Source organism: Stegostoma tigrinum, chromosome 8 (assembly GCF_030684315.1).
Source record: "Stegostoma tigrinum isolate sSteTig4 chromosome 8, sSteTig4.hap1, whole genome shotgun sequence".
Lineage (NCBI taxonomy): Eukaryota > Metazoa > Chordata > Chondrichthyes > Orectolobiformes > Stegostomatidae > Stegostoma > Stegostoma tigrinum.
In genome coordinates, this window is record NC_081361.1 from 50,648,166 (window position 1) to 50,668,378 (window position 20,213).

At 39.8% G+C, this 20,213-nt stretch overlaps 1 protein-coding gene across 3 annotated transcripts in view; it reads left to right on the forward strand.

The window, feature by feature from the left end:
* The window catches only part of pde4ba (phosphodiesterase 4B, cAMP-specific a), a 504,383-nt gene that overhangs the window by 447,983 nt on the left and 36,187 nt on the right, over positions 1-20,213 (forward strand). For all 3 annotated transcript variants that reach the window (XM_059647868.1, XM_048539254.2, XM_048539255.2), the window contains one exon: positions 4,379-4,491. In XM_059647868.1, coding sequence (XP_059503851.1) covers positions 4,379-4,491 — 113 coding nt within the window. The remainder of the gene's footprint in view (positions 1-4,378; positions 4,492-20,213) is intronic.

Below are 20,213 nucleotides of genomic sequence, written 5' to 3' on the forward strand. Positions count from 1 at the left end.
TACATCCTCGCACCCTGTTTCCTGTAAAGACTCCGTTCCATTCTCCCAGTTCCTTTGTTTCCATCACATACGTTCCATTGAGGCCAACTTTGATAAGGGAGCCTCCAAAATGTCCACCACCACCTTGAAATGAGGATTCCCCTGCACCATTGTTGACTTGGCCCTCAACTGGGTCCAAACCATATCCTACTCTCTGCCCTCGCCCCCTCTCTTCCCTCCTGCAAAAGTTCTAGGGGATCCCCTTGTCCTTATCTACCATCCACATCCAGAAGATCATCAGCTGCCATTTCTGCCACGTCCAGCGAGATGCTACTACCAGACACGTATTTCCTTCCCATCTCTTGTCCGCCTTCCACAGGGACTGTTCTCTCCGGGACACCCTGGTCCACTCTTCCTCCACTCCCGACCATCCTCAGCAGCCTCACAGCACTTTCCCCTGCAACTGCCGAAGTGTAACACCTGCCCATTTACCTCCTCCTTCCTCAGTATCCAAGGGCCCAAATGCACCTTCCAGATGAAGCAGCACTTTACTTGCACTTCCCGCAATCTAGTCTACTGCATTCACTGCTCGCAATGTGGTCTCTCTACATTGGGGAAACTAAGTGTAGATTGGGTGACCGCTTCACAGAACATCTACGTTCTGCCCTCGTAAAAGACCCTGAGCTTCTAGTTGCCTGCCACTTTAACACACCACCCTGCTCCCTGGCCAAATCTCTGTCTCTGGCTTGTTGCAGTCTTAAAGCGAAGCTCAATGCAAGTTGGAAGAACAATACCTCATTTGCCATTTGGGGACCCTGCAGCCCTCTGGACTCAATACTGAGTTCAATAATTTTAACGCCTAAACTCTCCAATGTCCTAGTTCCCTACCCCACACACCAGGCCTTGTTATCACATAGCCTGCCATTACACACTACTTGTTGTTGGTCATTGACAGTCTCCATTAACAAGCTGTTCACCCTCCCAGCCAGATTGTTATTGACTCCTTTGTCTGTCCAACAGCTCTTCGCTCTCTTTGGGCTCTATCCCCACCTATCGTTTTCTTCTTATCCCCCCCCCCCCCCCCCCCCCACCAAGCCGGTTCTGCAGATAAACCAACATGTGCTCCCAAGATGCTGCTTGGCCTGCTGTGTTCATCCAGCCCTACACTTTGTTATCTTATTTTCTCAGCTATCATCAGTTCTGAAGAAGAGTTACCAGACCTGAAAAGTTAACTTCGATTTCTGTTGACAGATGCTACAAGACCACCTGAGCTTTTCCAGCAACCCGTGTTTTTGCTTCTACTGTATCCACAGTCTTTCAATTTTTATTAAGAACCTACCTATAAGTATACTCAATGACCTGGCCTCCACTGCCTTTTGTGACAATGAATTCCATAGATTCACCACTCTCTGGCTGAAGAAGTTTCTCTTCTTCTCCATTCTGAAGGATCTTTCCTTTACTCGTAGGCTGTGCCCTTGGGCCTTAGTCTCTCCTGCTAATGGAAACATCTTCCCAACATCCACTGTATCCAGGCACCCTTTCAGTCTTCTGTAAGTTTCAGTTAAATCCCCCCTTTATCCTTCTAAGTTTCATCAAGTATAGACCCAGAGTCCTCAAGTGTTCCTCATATGTTAAGCCTTTCATTCCTGGGATCATTCTTGTGACCCTCCTCAGGATCCACTCCAGGGCCAATACATCTTTCCTGATTTATGGGGCCCAAAATTGTGAACAATGTCCTAAATGTGGTCTGACAAAGCCTTATAAAGCCTCAGAAGTACATTCCTGCTTTTATATTCTAGTCCTCTCAAAATAAATGCCAACATTGCATTTGCCTTCCTGACTGCCGACTCACCCTGCAAGTTAACCTTAAGAAAATCCTGAACTAGGAATCCGAGGTCCCTTGCACTTAAGATTTCTGAATTTTCTTCCCATTTAGAAAATAGTCTATGCCTCTTCTTCCTACCAAATTGTATGACCTCGCATCTTCCCACATTGTATTCCATCTGCCACTTCTTTGCCCACATTCCAAACTTGTCTAAATCCTTCTGCAGCCTCCTCAATACTACCTATCTTCTGCAAACTTAGCCAGAATGTTCTGACTTCCTTCCTAATAGATTGACTAAGAAAGTTCCCCAAATGCATTTCACAAATTCATCCTTTCAGTTATCTTTGCCAATTTGGTATACCTAATCAACAAAAACGTTAAAGTCACCAAAAATCATTGCAGAACCTTCTTGACAAACCTTATTATTTATTGATTGACATATTGTTCTACAGTGAAGCTACTGTTAAGGGACTTATGAATAACTCCCACCAGTGACTTCTTTCCTTTGCTTTTTCTTATATCCAATTAATCAATCCTACCTCTTGATCTTTCTAGTCAAGTTCCTTTCTTACTCCTGTACAAAACACATGCTTAGTTCAAAGAGTTGCTGCAACTTCTTCTTTCCCCACTCTATTTTTACAGAATATCAAATACCCCTGTGAATTCATTTTCCAACTTTGGTCACCTTGCACCCATGCCTCTGTACTGGCTAAAATTATTTCAATTTGTGTAGTCCATTTATCCCATCTCATTATCGTTGCTGCATCCATTCAAATAAAAACACTTTAATGTAGTATTTTAACTATTTTTCTCCAATCTGACTCTAATTGTTGGTGCACTGTCGTATTAGTACACTGTGTTCCTTCTGTCTCACTTTGGTAATAAATTCCACATCATCTCCCTGCTTGAGGGAGATGTTTTTAATCCTTACTCCAAGTAAGTGACGTAGTCTTTGTGACTGGCACTCTTAGTCAGGAGACCAGTGTCAATCCCCCTAACCATAATTCACTTACTATAGGATTTAAAGAAATATTCCATATTTGATTGGCCAAACTTGATACCACAGCGCCATGGGCGGGGGGGGGCTGCTTCTTGAACATTTGCAGTCCATTTGCTATAGATAGACCCACATTGCCATTCGGAAATTCCAGGATTTTGACCATGAGACATTGAAGAAACAGCAATATATTTCAAAGTTAGGATGGTGAGTGGTGTGGAGGAAAACTTGCAGGTATTAGTGTTCCCATGTATATTTGTTACCCTTAGCCAACCAGATGGTAGTGGTCATGGGTTTGGAAGCTGCTGTACAGGGTGCCTTGGTGAATTTCTGCAGTGCATCTTGTAGATGGTACATTTTATTAAGTAGAGTTTCAAGTTTAGAAGTAAACCTAAATCCTTAACTTCATTTCTGTCTCCACAGATGCTCTTTAACCAGCTTTGTTTTTTGTGGCATTTTCTGTTCTTATTTCAGATTTCCAGCGTCTGTAGTATTTTGATCTTGAACTTACAATGAACATGTCTTTATACTTTACTATGTTAATCCATCAACCACAGTGGAGATTATGTTTGAGATGTGGGAACTGCAGATGCTGGAGAATCTGAGATAACAAGGTGTGGAGCTGGATGAACACAGGAGGCCAAGCAACATCTTAGGAGCACAAAAGCTGACGTTTTGGCCTAGACCCTTCATTATGCTTTCTGGGTTCTAGAAATGTTTGTTTCTTTTAATCCTATTACTCTCCTAACCATTACAATAATAACCTAACCTTGAATTGCATTCTACCCTTGGAAAGTTTTGCAGAAGTGTGACTGTTGTACCAAGTTTAGATTAGTCTGATCCTAGAATTAGTTGTGATTTTGCAGTGTATTATCATTGAGTGCTTTAATGGATTGTTGTCATGTGGCATGAAGATCCAGTCCAGGGTTTCCGTCTGATTTTGGCTGGGTGCAGAAGTTTTTTGGCATTTCCGTTCAGTTAAACTTCTATAAGTACAAACACATCAGTAAAAAAAAGCTTAAATCTGGCACTCGCTGAGAAGAGGGGACTCCCTTGTGTGAAATTATCTAAGGATCATAAAATTCTAATCATGAAATTGTGGAAAGTCCGTCACACAAGTGGCCAGCTGATTTGGTGTCTCTAAATGTACTTTTGTTAGACCTCTTAAAGAAGCTGACATACTTTTCTCGAAAAGTAATTACACCATAACGAAAATTGCTGGTCATAGTTTCTCTCCGAAAGTAAACAACGTTCTGACTAATTTTATGTTGTAAATGTGACGTCTTATTTGGGAAACCATTGTACTGAGCGAAACAAGCAATATGGAAATCTCATGGTGTCATTTCGTAGCTGCCCCGTCACATTTAGAAGAAAGATTTTGATTGATGAATTGTTGACATCCTGAATCAACGAACACCGCAGAGCAGCATCATATCGCTAATTCAGTAACCAGAGAGAGAGCCAGGGACGCGTGATGAAGGAACACTGTGGTCTGACTTTGGGTTGCTCAACTAATATCGATATGGACACTGTGCAGCAGCTGGACCCTGACTACATGCCTATGTGCTTGTTTACAGAAGAATCCTACCAAAAGTTAGCCATGGAGACTCTGGAAGAATTAGATTGGTGTTTGGACCAACTTGAGACTATACAGACCTACCGGTCAGTGAGTGAGATGGCTTCGAACAAGGTAAGAAATTATTTCTTTCTATGTGATCTTCCTTGAGATATAAAGAATGCAAAATAGCCGAACTGCAATCTGTTCAAAAAAAGGCATTTAAAACTTATTATATTATGCCCTGTTTGGTTTATATTTGGTGTAGGTTACATCTATTTGATCTTTTTTATAAATGCTTAATACAGATATTATTTAAAAGTCTTCATGTGTGAATCTAAAACCAAATTAAAGAAATTTCTGGGCGATTGACTGGAAATTTCTGGAGGAGCCCTACCAACTGATCTCTGTTACATGGGTGGCTAGGGTTCTGGAATTGCATTCTACTACAGTATCCTGATGGATTGGAAAGATTAAACAAAAAATATTTAATTCCTGTGAGTTAGCTTTGCTGTTACTGTCAATAAAGATTCATTGCTAGTAGAATAAATAGTCCCTGTTTTATACTCTCTGTGCAATACCGTTTTTAAATTGCCTGTCACCCTAAGAAACAGATAAGTGTAGCTACTTCAAAATGGCATTTAGCATTATGGCACTTCAGTTGATTATGTGGCAACAAATCAAAGAAAATAGTTAAAGATGCAGCTACGGTTCAGCTGAAAGCATAAGGTTTTAGAAAAGCATATTAAATGCTCATTCAAATTAAGTAGGTAACAAAGTGTAGAGGTTGCTCACAAAAGTTGTGTCTATTTCAGGATATAGGGATGTAGTTTAAAATGTAAGAATGGCCCTTCATGGACCTTTACACCTGCTTCATCATTCAGTAAATTCATGTCTGAACTTTCTCATCAACTCTGTTTTACTGCCCTATCCAACATCTCATGATCCCTGGCTTGGAAAATTTCAAATGTCTCGATACTTTGAGGAAAGAATTTTCTCCTTCTCTGAAATTGCCAAGCCCTTGTAAGACAAGCTTCTCCACCCAGGAGAAAAAAGAAATCATCTCAGCATATATTTTGGTGAGACCCTATAGTTTGTTGTATCTGTCTGTTAACTTTCTGTGATTTGTGTACAAAGACGCCAAATCTCTTTTCATTAGGCTCTGACCTTTTGAAATAGCTTTCTTGTTCCAGTCTTCCAAACTGAATTATTTCACTTTTCCCATCCTATCATCATACTTAATTTATGCTTCATCATAATAGTAAGAGGGTATTAGTGACCAAGACTAAGTTAGAGGAAAACAGTAAAAAGCTGAACTGAGTTGATGCAGCTAAAAAGTTATATCTGAATTTGGTAACCATTCACAGCAAGGTAGACAACTTGAACAGAGATATTGCGGGTGGAAGCTGTGCAGGGACTAACAATATACTTGAATTTCATAGATGGTTATCTTGGTCTATGTCTCAACTTTTCTCTTCAGGTTTTTAGAATTCTTCCTTATCTGGACCATACTTACTCCTTGGTTTATGGTCCTATCTATCACTCTGGCTAATCATTCAACAAAACACCGGTATAAGCCAGTTTAAGAACAGTCTATCTCCGTGGGGCAAATCCTATTTTTTATATCAATTCTTGTGCCAATACCACACAATCTGAAACCTCTCCCTCTTCCCCACATTACCCAACCACTTTCTGCCATGCGAGATAACAAAGTGTGGAGCTGGATGAACACAGCAGGCCAAGCAACATCTTAGGAATACAAAAGCTGACGTTTTGGGCCTAGACCCTTCATCAGAAAATGCATTCAGTTGACATGGTGGCTCAGTGGTTAGCACTGCTGCCTCACAGTGCCAGAAACCTGAGTTCGATTCCACTGTGGGGTGACTGTTTGGTTGGAGTTTGCACATTCTCCACATCTCTGCGTAGGTTTCCTCCCACAGTCTAAAGATATGCAGGACAGCTGGATTGGCCATGCCAAATTGCCCATAGTGCCCAGGGATGTGCAGGCTAAGTGAATTAGCCTTGGAAAATTTAGGGTACGGGGGTAGGTATGGGTGGGCTGTTCTTTGGCGGTTTGGAGGCCTGCTTCCACATTGTAAGGATTCTATGATTTAAATTTCTGTAAATGCAAATTACTATGGAATCTTTAATTCTGACAGTAACACAGAAAATGCTGGTGAAACTTAGCAGGGCTGTCAGCATCTGTGAAGAGAGAAACAATAGTTAATGTTTCAAGTTTGATATGAATCTTCTTCAGAATGGTTCTGCAGTAAAATCATATCAGACTCGGAATGTTAACTCTCTTTTTCTCTCTTCATAGATGCTGCCAGACCTGCAGAGTTTCTCCAGCATTTCCAGTGTTCGTTTAAACTTCCAGTCCATTTGTGCCTGTTTCAAAGTGTACAACACTCAGGTTCTTTCCAGAGATTATTTCCTTCGAGATTTTGTTTTGTATGTCTTACCTTTGCTTCTTAAACCCACACAACAGAACTGCAATCTTTATTTTATCTGTGCAATTTATTCCTGCATGAATCACATCTCAAGAATTCCCTGCACCCTTCTCTAGCCTCAAGGAGACATGCTTAATCTCTGACAGAAGCCAACTATCACTGCTTTAAGGATTTCTGGTTTTGGCTACATCAGTATGGTTTTGATTCACATTGATAATAAGTATTCTATATATGTTGAATAGTGTTAAAGACTAAGCTTTCTACAACTACAGGTGAGATCCCCTCCCCTATCTGAGTTGCAGCCACATCCTGTTCTCCCTGACCATTAAACATTAAACCATGCCCAACCTGATGGATATGACTGCCTTCTGTGTCAAAATGTCATGATACCCCACTCGCTCCTTGATGTTTTGCAATCTCCATGCTTCAAGTTCAAGGTCAACTTTGAACTGAAGTTCTTTGATTTATGTACACTTACCGTTAATAAAGCTACTAATTTCATAAGATCTCCACAGACTCTCATAATGCAGATACACCATACCTTCCACACTGGCATCTAATTTTATATATTTATTCAACTAATGCTTTGTAGAAGTAATTCACTCAGTCATTCAAACAAGCAGTTTAGCTATATTTTGCTATATAACATTCTGGATCAAAGTGAACTGGAAATTTTGGGTGTCTTAAAGTTCTACAATAAGATAGAAAAGGTACATATGACAGGTACAGCAGTGTGGATATATTATACTGGATTGGACATTCCATGCATCTTTTTTGGTGAGAAACGTTTCCTTGAGTTTTTAAATTGAATATCCTTCTTTTCTTGGTTTGAACAGTTACTGTGCAGAAACAAAAAAGGTGTTGAAATCCTGTGGGAGCCATAAAGGGGAAGGAAGACATCATTTTTTTGTTATAACATATACCATTATTTTATATTTTGTTTGATCGTAAATGTGCAAAATCTAGTGATATTTTGTATCAATATGGTTTGCTACATCACTTACATAAAAATAACACATGCAGTTTGACTCCCCCTTACATGTAAAAGTTATTTCCCAACAATTTTTGTGTGTAAAAGTAGTGCACCTTTAAAGTTTGAACTTCAGTTAGAGTAGTATAGTTTGGATGTAAAATCAGATTAACATTTGTGTGTTGAAATTAAGATTAAAAGTAGTCATGACTCTGTTTCGAAAAACAGGATGCCTGGATTCTTAATAACTATGAAAGGAAGACCAGTCAGTGAAACAATGTGGGGTGGAAAATGCAGTCCAAATGTGAGCACATCGATTGCAATTGCACAAACACTGACTGTTCCTCTGACCAGACCATTACAAAGTTCCTGATTGTGTCATTAAAGCCAAAAGACGTCATTGCAGACTGATAGTATACACCATGCATCTGTTTAAAGGGTGACTCGCATTTCCTGTCTCATTCCTGGCTCCTTCAGAGAGTTGCAAAGGCGCTCAGACATCCGGAATGTAGACATATGCAACTACTAATCTCCGATTCAAAATATTGAGTACAGATAATCAACTAAATGCCGCTATTGGTGCCAATACTAAAATAAAATTGATCAGCAATAAATTCATCCAAGTATCCAACTAATGTCACTCAGTGCTAGCATTATTTACATAAGTTGCTGTTGTGAAATCCTTTTTTTTGGGTGGGAAGTGAGAGCATTCAGAAAATAACCTCATTTTCACTGTAATAATGTGAGTTCAAGTAGAAAACGATGAGATGTTTTGATACAATGTAGGTAATGCACTTACTTTTGGTTTACAAAACATTTTTTGCATTCTGTAGTTCAACTTTGATATCTGTTTAGTCAATTACATCACACTACATTTCAACAGTTGCACCAATGCATGTGGCAATCATCAGAAAGTATAAAGAGTCTATGTAGAAACTAAGGGGGTAGAAGTCATGACAAGGTATCTCAGTGGCTTGATTGACGTACAATTGAATTGCACTCTTTCATAACAGTACCTGAAAATATGCCTGTATAATTTGGGACTAGAACCCAGCAAATTGAGCTTGAGCACTCCAGTTGGATTTCAAGGGTGAAGTTAAACTTTTCAGTGCATAGAGAAGTATTTTTACATTTTTTTGTTTTCCGAGTGGGTCACTTGTTGTTGCAGGCGTTTAGTTGCCATATTAAGTTCTATTAGACTTGTTATGATAAGATACAGTTCGGAAACTTAGCAAACACCTACCTAATGCAGATGTGTTCCAAATTTCCATTTTCCACAATAACCATCCTGCAGAAGTTTTGAGTAAAACTGAAATTAGTACCATTGAAATTTGAGTCTCTTGCAGCAACACTGAACTGTTGCAAGGGATGTTTGAGATGATGGAGGGGATTTAACATAGTGTAACTGTAGACGTTCTACTTTCTATCAGGGGTTTGCTTTTCATGCTAGATATTGGTTGAGAACGAAGTGAGATTTGATAAGTTTCAGAGTTAAGTCTGAATGTGACCTCAGTTGCAACAGACCCTTTAATATGGAACATTGTCTATACCTCTGTAGTTCTTGGAAGATTTAGCAGTGCCTTTCCTCCACTGGTTCTCACAATTCCTTCCCATCATATTTAACCTTATCCAAGGCAGAGGAAAAATGTTTATGAATGTGTTACAATGCATTAAGGTAATGTACCTGTAATAGTTTTCACATACCTCCAGTGATTCAGCAATGAAATGTAAATATAAGGCTTGCAGCAATGGTCAGTGTATGGGGCTGAAATGGAACATTTTAAGGCTAAGCATGAGTTCAGATTGCTGAGTAGTGGGGTTATAGTGCATTGAGTGGTCTGAAATATTGGTGTTACATTGAATAGAAGCACTGTTGGAACATAGGTTCACAGGCCATGAACACTTGTATGATATCAGCAAACTTTTAGCAGCACTTCAGCCAGTCTTCTGGGGTCTGGCTTGTTTAATGCATTCACTGACCACCAAATCCCCTTCCCTTTACAGGATATTCCTTGGCAGAAACATCGTCTCCCTTCTCCTTTTGTATCAACTGTGCTAAAGCCTCCAGCACCACATCAGAGAATATGGGGACCCCTTCCCAGCCTCTTGTCCCATGAGTAGTTTACTTGCTTCATTCAGAAGTGGTTCATGCAGCTTCTGCGGTCTGAATGCACTCTGCTTTTAAGGGGGACAAGCAACCTTAAAGAATGTGGACTACCTATAGCTTGTTTCAGCCTTGCACATGCTCAGATCCCCTGCTAAGCATTAGATAGTCAATAGCATGTTTTACACAGGGCTGCTCACTGTAATCATAATGATGAACAAATAACACGAGTTTTGTGTGGCTTGCATTGCCTTGACCATGGCGCAATCACACATCTCAATTCCCTTTCCAGCTAAGGAACTTAACTGAAATTTTAGACCAGGATATCATTAGTACAGGTACTCGATGTTAAATGAAGGTGAAGGAATATGTATAGAACCTCTACTTTCGGGCTTAATTAACTATTAAGGTGAAATTTTCCCCTTCCATTGTAATGTGAGCAATAGGGAAAAGCGGGGTAGAATATGGAGAGAATGGAAAAAAATCAGAATCGCGACAAAGTTTTTTGTGATTTTCCCTCAAACATTAAATACAACTTCAGATTCATGTTGAGCAGTAACTGCCTTATTTCCATGGTTTTCCATTTATTGAGATCCCAAATTGCCTTATTCACTGGAAAGCCATTGGTGAAAACTGATAATGAGTCCACCTATGGCTGGCCAGTGAAAGAATCTCCAGGTCAAAAAGGGAGGTTCTGCATCATGCCCACAACTTCTATCCCCAACTCTAATGCTATTACAGTTCAAAATGGAATAGGGTTTTTTAAAAATTAAATTTCACTTTTAAACATTTCACATTGATTTCACCGCATTCATCTAATGAAACTAGCTTAGTCAGAAAGTTAGATGTGCTGGCACACCTCATTGGATCAGGTGTAGCAGCACCATCATCTAAGCAGACTCTATGATCTGCTCCTTGTTAAGGTCATAGTCAGGTCCTCTCACCTAATACCTGCCCTTCATCAGTAATGTGTATGCCCAAAGCATCTCAGTTCTGACTATTATATACTCATATTTAGATCATTTGTTGGAAGACTATTGCAAAATTTGTGCAATGCACTTTCAAATCACATCAATTTGCATGGCATTTGCCTTTTAGTTCCGACATTCAATGAATTTTCCCTCACCAAATTATAGTGGGTGGCATGGTGGCTCAGTGGGTAGCACTGCAGCCTTGCAGCACCAGGGACCTGTGTGGAGTTTGCACATTCTCCGCGTGTCTGTGTGGGTTTCCGCCGGGTGCTCCAGTTTCCTCCCCCAGTCCAAAGATGTGCAGGCTGGGTGGATTGGCCGTGCTAAATTGCCCGTAGTGTTCAGGGGTGTGTGGGGGATGGGTCTGGGTGGGATGCTTCAAGGGGCATGTGGACTTGTTGGGCTGAAGGGCCTGTTTCCACACTGTAGGGAATCTAATCTAAAATTAAAAATATCATTGACACATTCACAGCTTCTCATGCAAAGAAAACTCTTTCTAAAACTTCTTTTAATTGTTGGTGCTTCTGACAGATGTCCACATTGTTCACAATGAAGCATGCAAATATCATATTTCACGCAAGGGATCTGAAGCAGGAGCATCTGTAGCCAAATGCCTTTTATTGGGGAAAATTGGGGCAGCCTGAAACTCTGTTTCCATCTCCTCAGCTGCTATATATTTACAGCTTTTTCACCTTTTATTTCAGATTTTCAAATTCAGTATTTTGCTTTTGGCACATCTTATGGTTGTTGTTAACTGCATTCTGCATTTGTGTTGAATTTCCAGTTACTCTTTGCTATCTCAATGTCCTAATTACTGTACACACAGGTTATATTCATGGAAAAGATATATTCTTGAAGCTTTGCTTAAAACAATTATATTTCACTCAAACCTTCTTCAATAGAACAAAATTATTTTTAAATTTGAAACAGGAATGCTTGTTGCCAGAATTGCTTTCAACACAAAGCATTTGTGAGCACCTGGTGAGAGACTCAGAGGTGGTATGTGTATGAATGCTGGTCATGCATTTAAATGATGGTCTATCAAAACAACTCATAATTAAATAACAGTATACACTAACAAAAACTGAAAAAGATGGAGAAACTCAATAGATCTGGCTGCATCTGTGAAGAGAAAGCAGACTTAATTTTTTGAACCCAGTGACTAGATTTTCAGCTTCCACAGATCTTTGGTTTGTTTAATGTTATGCTTTAGTTTGTTCTGCCCGGATCTTTAATTTTATTAATACAAAAGCTGATGTTTCGGGCCTAGACCCTTCATCAGAGAGCGGCTTCACGGTGAGGTTAAAATTGTGGTCAGAGATCCTCTCTGAAGAAGGGTCTAGGCCCGAAACGTCAGCTTTTGTGCTTCTGAGATGCGGCTTGGCCTGCCGTGTTCATCCAGCTCCACACTTTGTTATCCAAAATACTCAATTAGCTGGCTTAAATTTCACAAGATAATTTTGGGAAAGTCATTCAACCTATCTCAATTTATCCATCTAAAGAAATTCTAACATGCTGTTAATTGTAGCATCCATTTGAAAAAAAATAATTCCAGGGTTAGTACCTTCTCACTCTATCTAAAAACTTATTCCATGTGATGATCATTTTTTACACGAAGAAAATGTCCTTGATATCTCTCCTAAAAATAACAATCTCTTACTTGACTCTAATTAGATCTCTAAATTGTGCTTACCTTACATTTAAATTTGTGTAATTGAAACTAATATTTAAGTTACAGTTTTCTAAATCTTAACAATCTTATTACTTGCATTATATCAATGCCCTTTCATTTGACTGCAAATTCCCAATTCCTTCAATCTTTCTTTATAACTCAATTAGTGTTCAGTGAGATTGAGATCTTTTGCTCAAAGGCACCGGAATTTCACTGTTGCTTTTTTGGTGATGAGAGCAGATACATGGTCTTGTGTTATGAGAGATTTGTGGAATAGTTAATACAAGCACATTATTTACATTGCAGAAAAATATGATACTTTGAAACCTTCAATATCTCCAAACTTCCTCCAAAGTGACCACAAATGTTATACACTAGAAGTCAGTTATCATGATTTTGTTAAAACATGACTGTCAATTTATATCTCATGTTTATAACAAATGAGACCCCATGAAAAAAATGGTTTAAAAAGAAGTGTGAACCTAAAATGGCTGTCACAAACACCTAACCACAGATTGGTTTCCTGAACTTTTCAATATGTAATAACAAAAATTGTCTGAACTGTATTTACCATTTTATCTGAAGGCAGTGAAACCATTAACGACATCAGGCATGAAGAAACATGTACAATTTGAAACAGGCACAAATAGATTATAAGTTTAAATAAACACTGGAAATGAAGTTACAAATTTCTGAAGAAGGGTCCCGACCAGAAATGTCAACTTTCCTGCTCCACTGATGCTGCCTGGTCTGCTGTGTTCCTCCACCTCCACTCTCTGTTGTCTTGGGAATGAAATATTGCCTGCAGCTATCTGGCTTGGAAGAAGCTCTGAAAGTAGCTTTTATAAAAACTACTTAGCAGGGCAGGAAAGAAAGAAAGGAAATCGACTTTCAAGCACAAGGTTTGGAATACTGTCTCTCTTACCCTTCTGCTGACTGAAGTCCAAATACATGTCCAGAGTCCTCAACTACACCTCATTATTCCCAGGATCATTTTGGAAAATCTCCACTGCACCCCCTCCAGGACCAGCACATTCTTCTTTAGATATGGAGGCTAGAACTGCACACCACATTCCAAATGTGATCTGACCACAGCTTTGTCATCATGTTTTCCCAGACGCAACATGCAGATAGACTCCTGATCCAGATGACATCCTGTCCTTCAATTAAGCCCAAAGCACATATGTTCAGTTTTCAACACATAGCCCCTTATTGGCTTCAAAACCTATGTACAGGCTATTTATACCAACTGCTGCCAAATAGCTCAGTGCTGTGTTGCTTACTTCATATGAATCATACTGTATACTAAACACTACGTTCTTCATATGTTTGACAACCTTGTCAAATCTCTCAGCATGATTTTGAAGAGGAATCAGAAGTTTTCTGCTAGTTGGCCTGGCCATCATTTCTCTCTCAAACAATACCACTAATGCAGAATATCTGATCATTATCATATTCCCATTTGGGGGACCTTGCTATTATGTAAATTGGCAGCTGCCTTTTTCTCTGTTACAACCTTGTTGGCATTTCAAAACTGCTTTATTGTCAGCACTCTTGGTTGCCCCAAGACCATGATCAATGCTATGTAAATGTCTATTTTTTTTGTGTGTTGCATTGTGGAATTGCTCAAAGCCTCTTCCAATTATTTTGCACTATTTCATGATGCTCGTAAGCATTGTAACAGACTCAAAAGAAATTGCCCAGGAAATTTAAGATCCCATTAACAATTCCTCAATGTTTCAAACCCTCCAGAAATCTCCACTTGAATTGGCAACTTTGACAATTCCAATAAAATTAAGTAACTGGCTAATGATGACCATGAAACCAATCCCAGAGGGAAGCAAATTTGTCAAAAAAACAGCAATATTTTAGAGAATTTTATTGCACATTTACTACTTTTGTATTCCCAACATTTGAGCAATTTTAAAAAAAAAAATTCCTGCTTTCCCTTGTATTCCACAAGGTCCAACTTTATTCTCGGTCTTTTATTGAATGCAATTTGAAGTCCATGTACCCTACGTCAACCATATTGCTTTCATCAGCCCTGTGTTATCTTATTAAAACACTCAAACAAGTTTGTCAAACATGGTGTTTCCTTAACAAATCTGAGCTGGCTTTCCTTAATTAGGGTAAGATAGAAATAAAAGAAAATATTGGAGCAGTTCCTTGTTGAAAAAGCTGCTCCTCCATTCCCTAAACTCTGAAAGTATGCCACTTGCTTCAAAGCTCTCCTATTTTTGACCCCCTGTCCATACTTCTACCACAGGCCAAGGTTCCTGCCACAGTTTGTTGCGAAATGTTTCGGATGTTGCTAAAACACTGATAAATTATGCAAATAGACGAAGCGTGAGAATCAGCACCCGTGGATGCTGTTGTTTTCATAGTTAAACAGGGCAGCTAATCACATGATTGACAGGCATGTATGAGCCCAAACAACTGATGAGGCAAAAAAGGCTTTGAATCATCAATTGAAATAGTTCTAAGGTCACTTTACACACCTAGACCACAAATTCTCGTAGCGAGATCTAATTTCAGCTTTAAGATAGTATAAAAGTTTGAAAAATAAATTTATATTTTTGTAATTCATTTATTCACCTTATTCACTTAACAGGAGGGTATGTTGTTGAAAAAGGGATATTTTGTTTGAAAATGTGATCTCTTACACATGTTATTCTGTACTCGGGTGTTCATATGGGGTCTTTAGGCCCGATATAGAATCTCAGATATGCTCGGTGGATATTTCCCTATAGATTAGAAGTCTCCTACACTTCCAGATGCCCACACTCATCACACTGCAGCCAAGGCAAAAGTAAATTGTCCTCCCCCAAATAGTGCCAAAGACTTGTGTTTAAATAGTCAGCTCTGTTTTATTCTCATTCTCTTTTTGTTTTCCAATACTTCATCTTTTTGCTTTCTTTCTGTCCAACACATTTGTCTGAAATTCCTTATTTTCTATTCTTTAAAAAAAGTCAAGTTTGAATGCTTTTATTTTCCATTAATCTTTCAAAATGTGGAAAATTTGGACTTTTTGACTCAAAATGTGCTTTAAAGGCTTTTCTTATACTGTTAGAATGAAAACGCTGGGCTTTCATAATTGACCTAATCACTTGTGAGCTCCAGGTCATATTTGACATTTGTGCACATCAAAAGCTCGAATAGGGCTGCCACACAACAAATTTCCATTTGTATGTTGCCTTTAAGTAGAAAGCGGGGACACATTTATAGCACACCTAGTCCTTTGAGTTATTTATCAAAAAATAAGCTTTCTACCTGTAAGATCACTACAGTGGCCCCAGTTCATTTAAAAGGCTTTCTGTAGAACTTGCTTCTAAGCTGTATTTTTTTGAGCAGGCTTATGACACACTTCAGACTTCTGGTTTTAATTGAATTTTAGGTGTTTTAAGTAGATTTGTATAGTTTGTATTTGTAAATAAACGTAGTACTCTAAGATCTGCTTTAAGAGAAACACACGTCATAAGGTTAATAGGACAAGCAGTGTCAAAAAGAAAGACAGTAGGAAAATAGAACGTTATACTGAACCAGTATATGTGGATTTTTTTTCACGGGAGGAGAAGAGGTGGGAAGAGCATTGAATTAGGGTGGTGGTTTACTCAATCGCTGCCTCCTGTCTCCACCAGCATTAAGTTCTGTGTGGGAAATTACTTGGCTAACATTCCCTCCAATGGCTAATTGAGGTCTTTAAAGTTCTGTCTAATGACCACTTAAGGGCATCAGCTGCAAATAGGCCTCACGACAGATGTCTATTCTTGAGGTAAAAGAGTCCCAGCTGTTTGTTGACTGATCGCATGGAGCAGCATGTATATGTGGTGCCTGTGGTCTTCTCAAATACTTGATCACTGGCAAGATATAGGGCAGGGGTTAACATTGAGTGCCCAATCCTTGCTTTTGCTATGGAGGCACCTCCCTCCAGCTACTTTCCACATGACCCCCCACCCTTGGAAACATACCCATACCATAGTTTATTTTTATTCTGGGTTCTAGGATCCTGAGGATGTTTTCTGGCAGCAGTTAGTTATATAACAAGCCACATCTGGTTATCGAGGATAGTAGCCTTCATAAAGAAAGAAGGACTGATGGCAGCAGTCAAGCTACAGTGCCTTCCACAAAGTGCTGCAGGGAACAGAAGGTTTTTTTGTTTTTGTTGGCAGGGAATTCTGTCCCCCAGACCTAGTTCTGGATCTAGGCCCACCAGCTTCCATAAATTGCGTAATTAATAGAATATCTGGCATCAAAAAATGTAACATGCATTTCTCTTTGGCTTTGCAGCCAGCAGGCAAGGCTCGTGCCACCAAGCAAAGATTCTGCTCTATGTATCCATGTAATTATTTGAAAGCAATTAACAGTAAAGTATCCTTCATCAGAACACCACAGATATTTTGATGTAATTTTTCATAAGCTTGTACAAGTTCAGCAACTTAAAGCCTCACTGCTTTAGGACCTATATATGCTTACACCTCTTCCTGTAACCAACTGTGAGGAGGTACTGAATAATACCTGGGCATTGTGCTTTCTCCCACACTGGGAAATAGTCCAAGCTTTATTTAGAAGCTCTCCATTCTGCCTAGTACATACCAAAAACCAAGCAAAATAGAATGCACTTGGTAAATGTTTCATGTCTATCTTTACCTGGTTGCGTTCTTGTCTCTGATTCAGAAGATCTTAGGTTTTAATTCAACTTCTGATTCTTGACCACATACTCTCATTATCAGGGTACTTAATCCCTTTGCAAGACTTCTGTATTGCTCTACTTAATATTGATTCCAATTGTTCTGTTATCACAAGCTAGTGACCTTCAATTAAAACATCTTTGCCATCTGTACGTTGCCCCTTACTCTGATATTTGATAGCCACTCGACTTTTAAAGCTTTTTTGTGGCTGTAATAATGGCTAATCTGAAGATATTCAACCACATAACTATATTTGCTGCTTTTCACCCTGTCACCATTCAATCAGTACTTGTTGTGTAATGATAAAATGCTACATATGTAGTTGCATCGATTTGTGTACTATAAGCATAAAACACTGACTATACTGAGCTCAACAATCAAAGTTACTAACCTTGTGCAGTACCGAAGGAGTGTTGCATTATCAAATGACACCAGCTTTCAAATGAGATGTGAAACCAAGGCTGGTCTGCCCCCTCAGATGGATGTAAAACATCACGGTACTATTTTAAAGAAGAGTAGGAAAGTTATCTCTTGGTGTCTTGCCAATATTTATTCTTCAGTCAACTTCTTAAAAAATGTTATCATATTACTGTTTGTGGAATTAATGTGCACATAGAATTGCTGCATTTCCTACCTTACAATGGTGTCTAGATCTCCAATGTCCTTCATTGGCAGTCAAGGACTTTGGTTGATTCTGTTAAAATGAAATGAACTTATATATGAGATTCTTTCTGTATATAACTTCTGATTTTGCCACCTCTCCCCAGTGCCCTGGATTTTTCTTTTACTGCTCTATCTATGCACGGTCCATATTTTCACTGTAGTGTAAAGCTGGATTTCTGTCCATATCTTTCAATAAACAGCTAAACTTGACTGGGTTTCCAATTATATATCTGTGCATCTTTCCTCTTCATTTAAATGTGCTACTCTCTCATTCGGTAATTCATCCTGCCTTTAAATGTTGGCCTGGAGATATCACTATGTTTGTACTTTGGTACATGTTATATGATGTGATACCTAGTTACCAAGCACTGTGGCTTGACTGCTGCTATCAATCATGAAATAACATTGGCATATCACATGACATGATGTGGACTGTGGCTTGACTGCTGCCATCAGTCTTTCTTTCTTTATGAAGGCTACTGTCCTCCAACCAGATGTGGCTTGTTATGTAACTAACTGCATACATTTATGTCAACTCTTTGGAGCTAAGATGCTTGCAACTCCATAAGGTAACTATGTTGAACTGCTGTCTATCCAAACTGCCCCAATGTTCATTCAGTATCATAGAATCCCTACAGTGTGGAAGCAGGCTATTCAGCCCATTAAGCTCACAGTGACCCGCTGAAGAGCAACACACCCAGACCCACTACCCCTTACCCCATCTCTGTAACCTTGCATTTCCTATGGCTAACCCACCTAGTCCTGGACACTATGGGGCAATTTAACGTGACCAATCCATGTAACCTGCACAGTTTTTTTTTTACTGTGGGAGTACCTGCAGGAAACCCGTGCAGACACAGGGAAATTGTCCAATTTCCACACAGACAGTCACCCAAGGATGGAATCAGACCTCCAGAATTGTGAGGTAGCAATTCTGTGTGAAAGGGTAGAAAGAAAAGGTCATAGCTCCTTTGGGGAATCCTCCTCTGAGGTACTGTGCAACTACTTCCGCCTTGTGCCTTACCACTGACCCTCAATTGATTACTTCCATGCCCCCCTCCATTCAACACCACCATCACTGCTAAACACTGCCCCCCCCCACCTCACCTCAACCCCTCCCCCCACACATGAGTCTGGACATGCTCAAGTCCAAGATCAATGTTCCCTATCTCTTGTGGACTCATTGTGGTGCCAGCAACAGCTATCATTCACTTCCAACCAGTGGCAACGTGGTTAGCACAGCTGCTTGACAGTGCCAGGAACCTGGGTTCAATTCCAGCCTCAGGTGACTGTGTGGAGTTTGCACATTTTCCCTTTGTCTGCATGGGTTTCCTCTGGGCACTCTGGTTTGATCCCACAATCCAACTGTGTGGGTGGAATGACCATGCTAAATTGCCTGTAGTGTCCAGGGATGGACAGGCTAGGTGGATTGGCCATGGGAGATACAGAGTTACAGGGACAGGGTAGGAAGACGGTTCTGGGTGGGATGCTGTTTGGAGGGTCGATGTGGACTGAATGGGTCAAATGGCTTGCTTCCACACTGTAAGGATTCTCTGCTGGGACTACTCAAATGCTGGCCAGCCAGTTCAGGCGGAAGTTCTTGAGGGACAGGGGAACATTTTGTCCATGGGGAGTGGTGGTCCCACCATCTGCTCCTTTAGTTCCCTTCAGCTTATTATCATGAGAAATTCCCCACCTTCCCACCCCCACCTCATTAAATTTCAGCCCTTCTAGTCAGCAGATTGTTGCTACTACAGGAAGTGTTCAGAAAGCTGAGGTAAATATGCTGATGCTGAACATGAGTTACAGAGGATTCTTTACTGTCGTGAAGAAAAAGTACAACTGCAGCAGTTACCTTCTCCAGTTCACTTAGTGCCTAGAGGAGTTTCCTTAAAAGGGAAATAATATATGAAAGATTTCCACTGACTTAGAGCTTCATCAGCCTGAATGCTATTGAGCAGCCCTGATTTCCATCCAGCCTGTGATGAATTAGCTGATCACATCCAGGCAGTATGTAGTTATTCCTACTAGAAAATATGGCCATTTGGTGAGGACAACATAGTGCATTTCTCCGATTTCTCCTTATGGTTAAATAGGTTGTTGACCTTTGCTATCTTGATACAACATGAAGAATGTATGCTTATCCGAGTTACCACTCAGGCTTTTGTTTATAATTGTAAAATGTGGAAGGTTAATGTACTAGAGCAGAGCGGGGAGACAATTTGTTTTCACTAGCTTTCTCCCCTGCATTTGTTCTCATGTGACTCAGTGAGAAAACAAAAATGCACATAACAAATCAAAATAACAAAATCAAATAACAAAAGGACAGGGGGGAAACA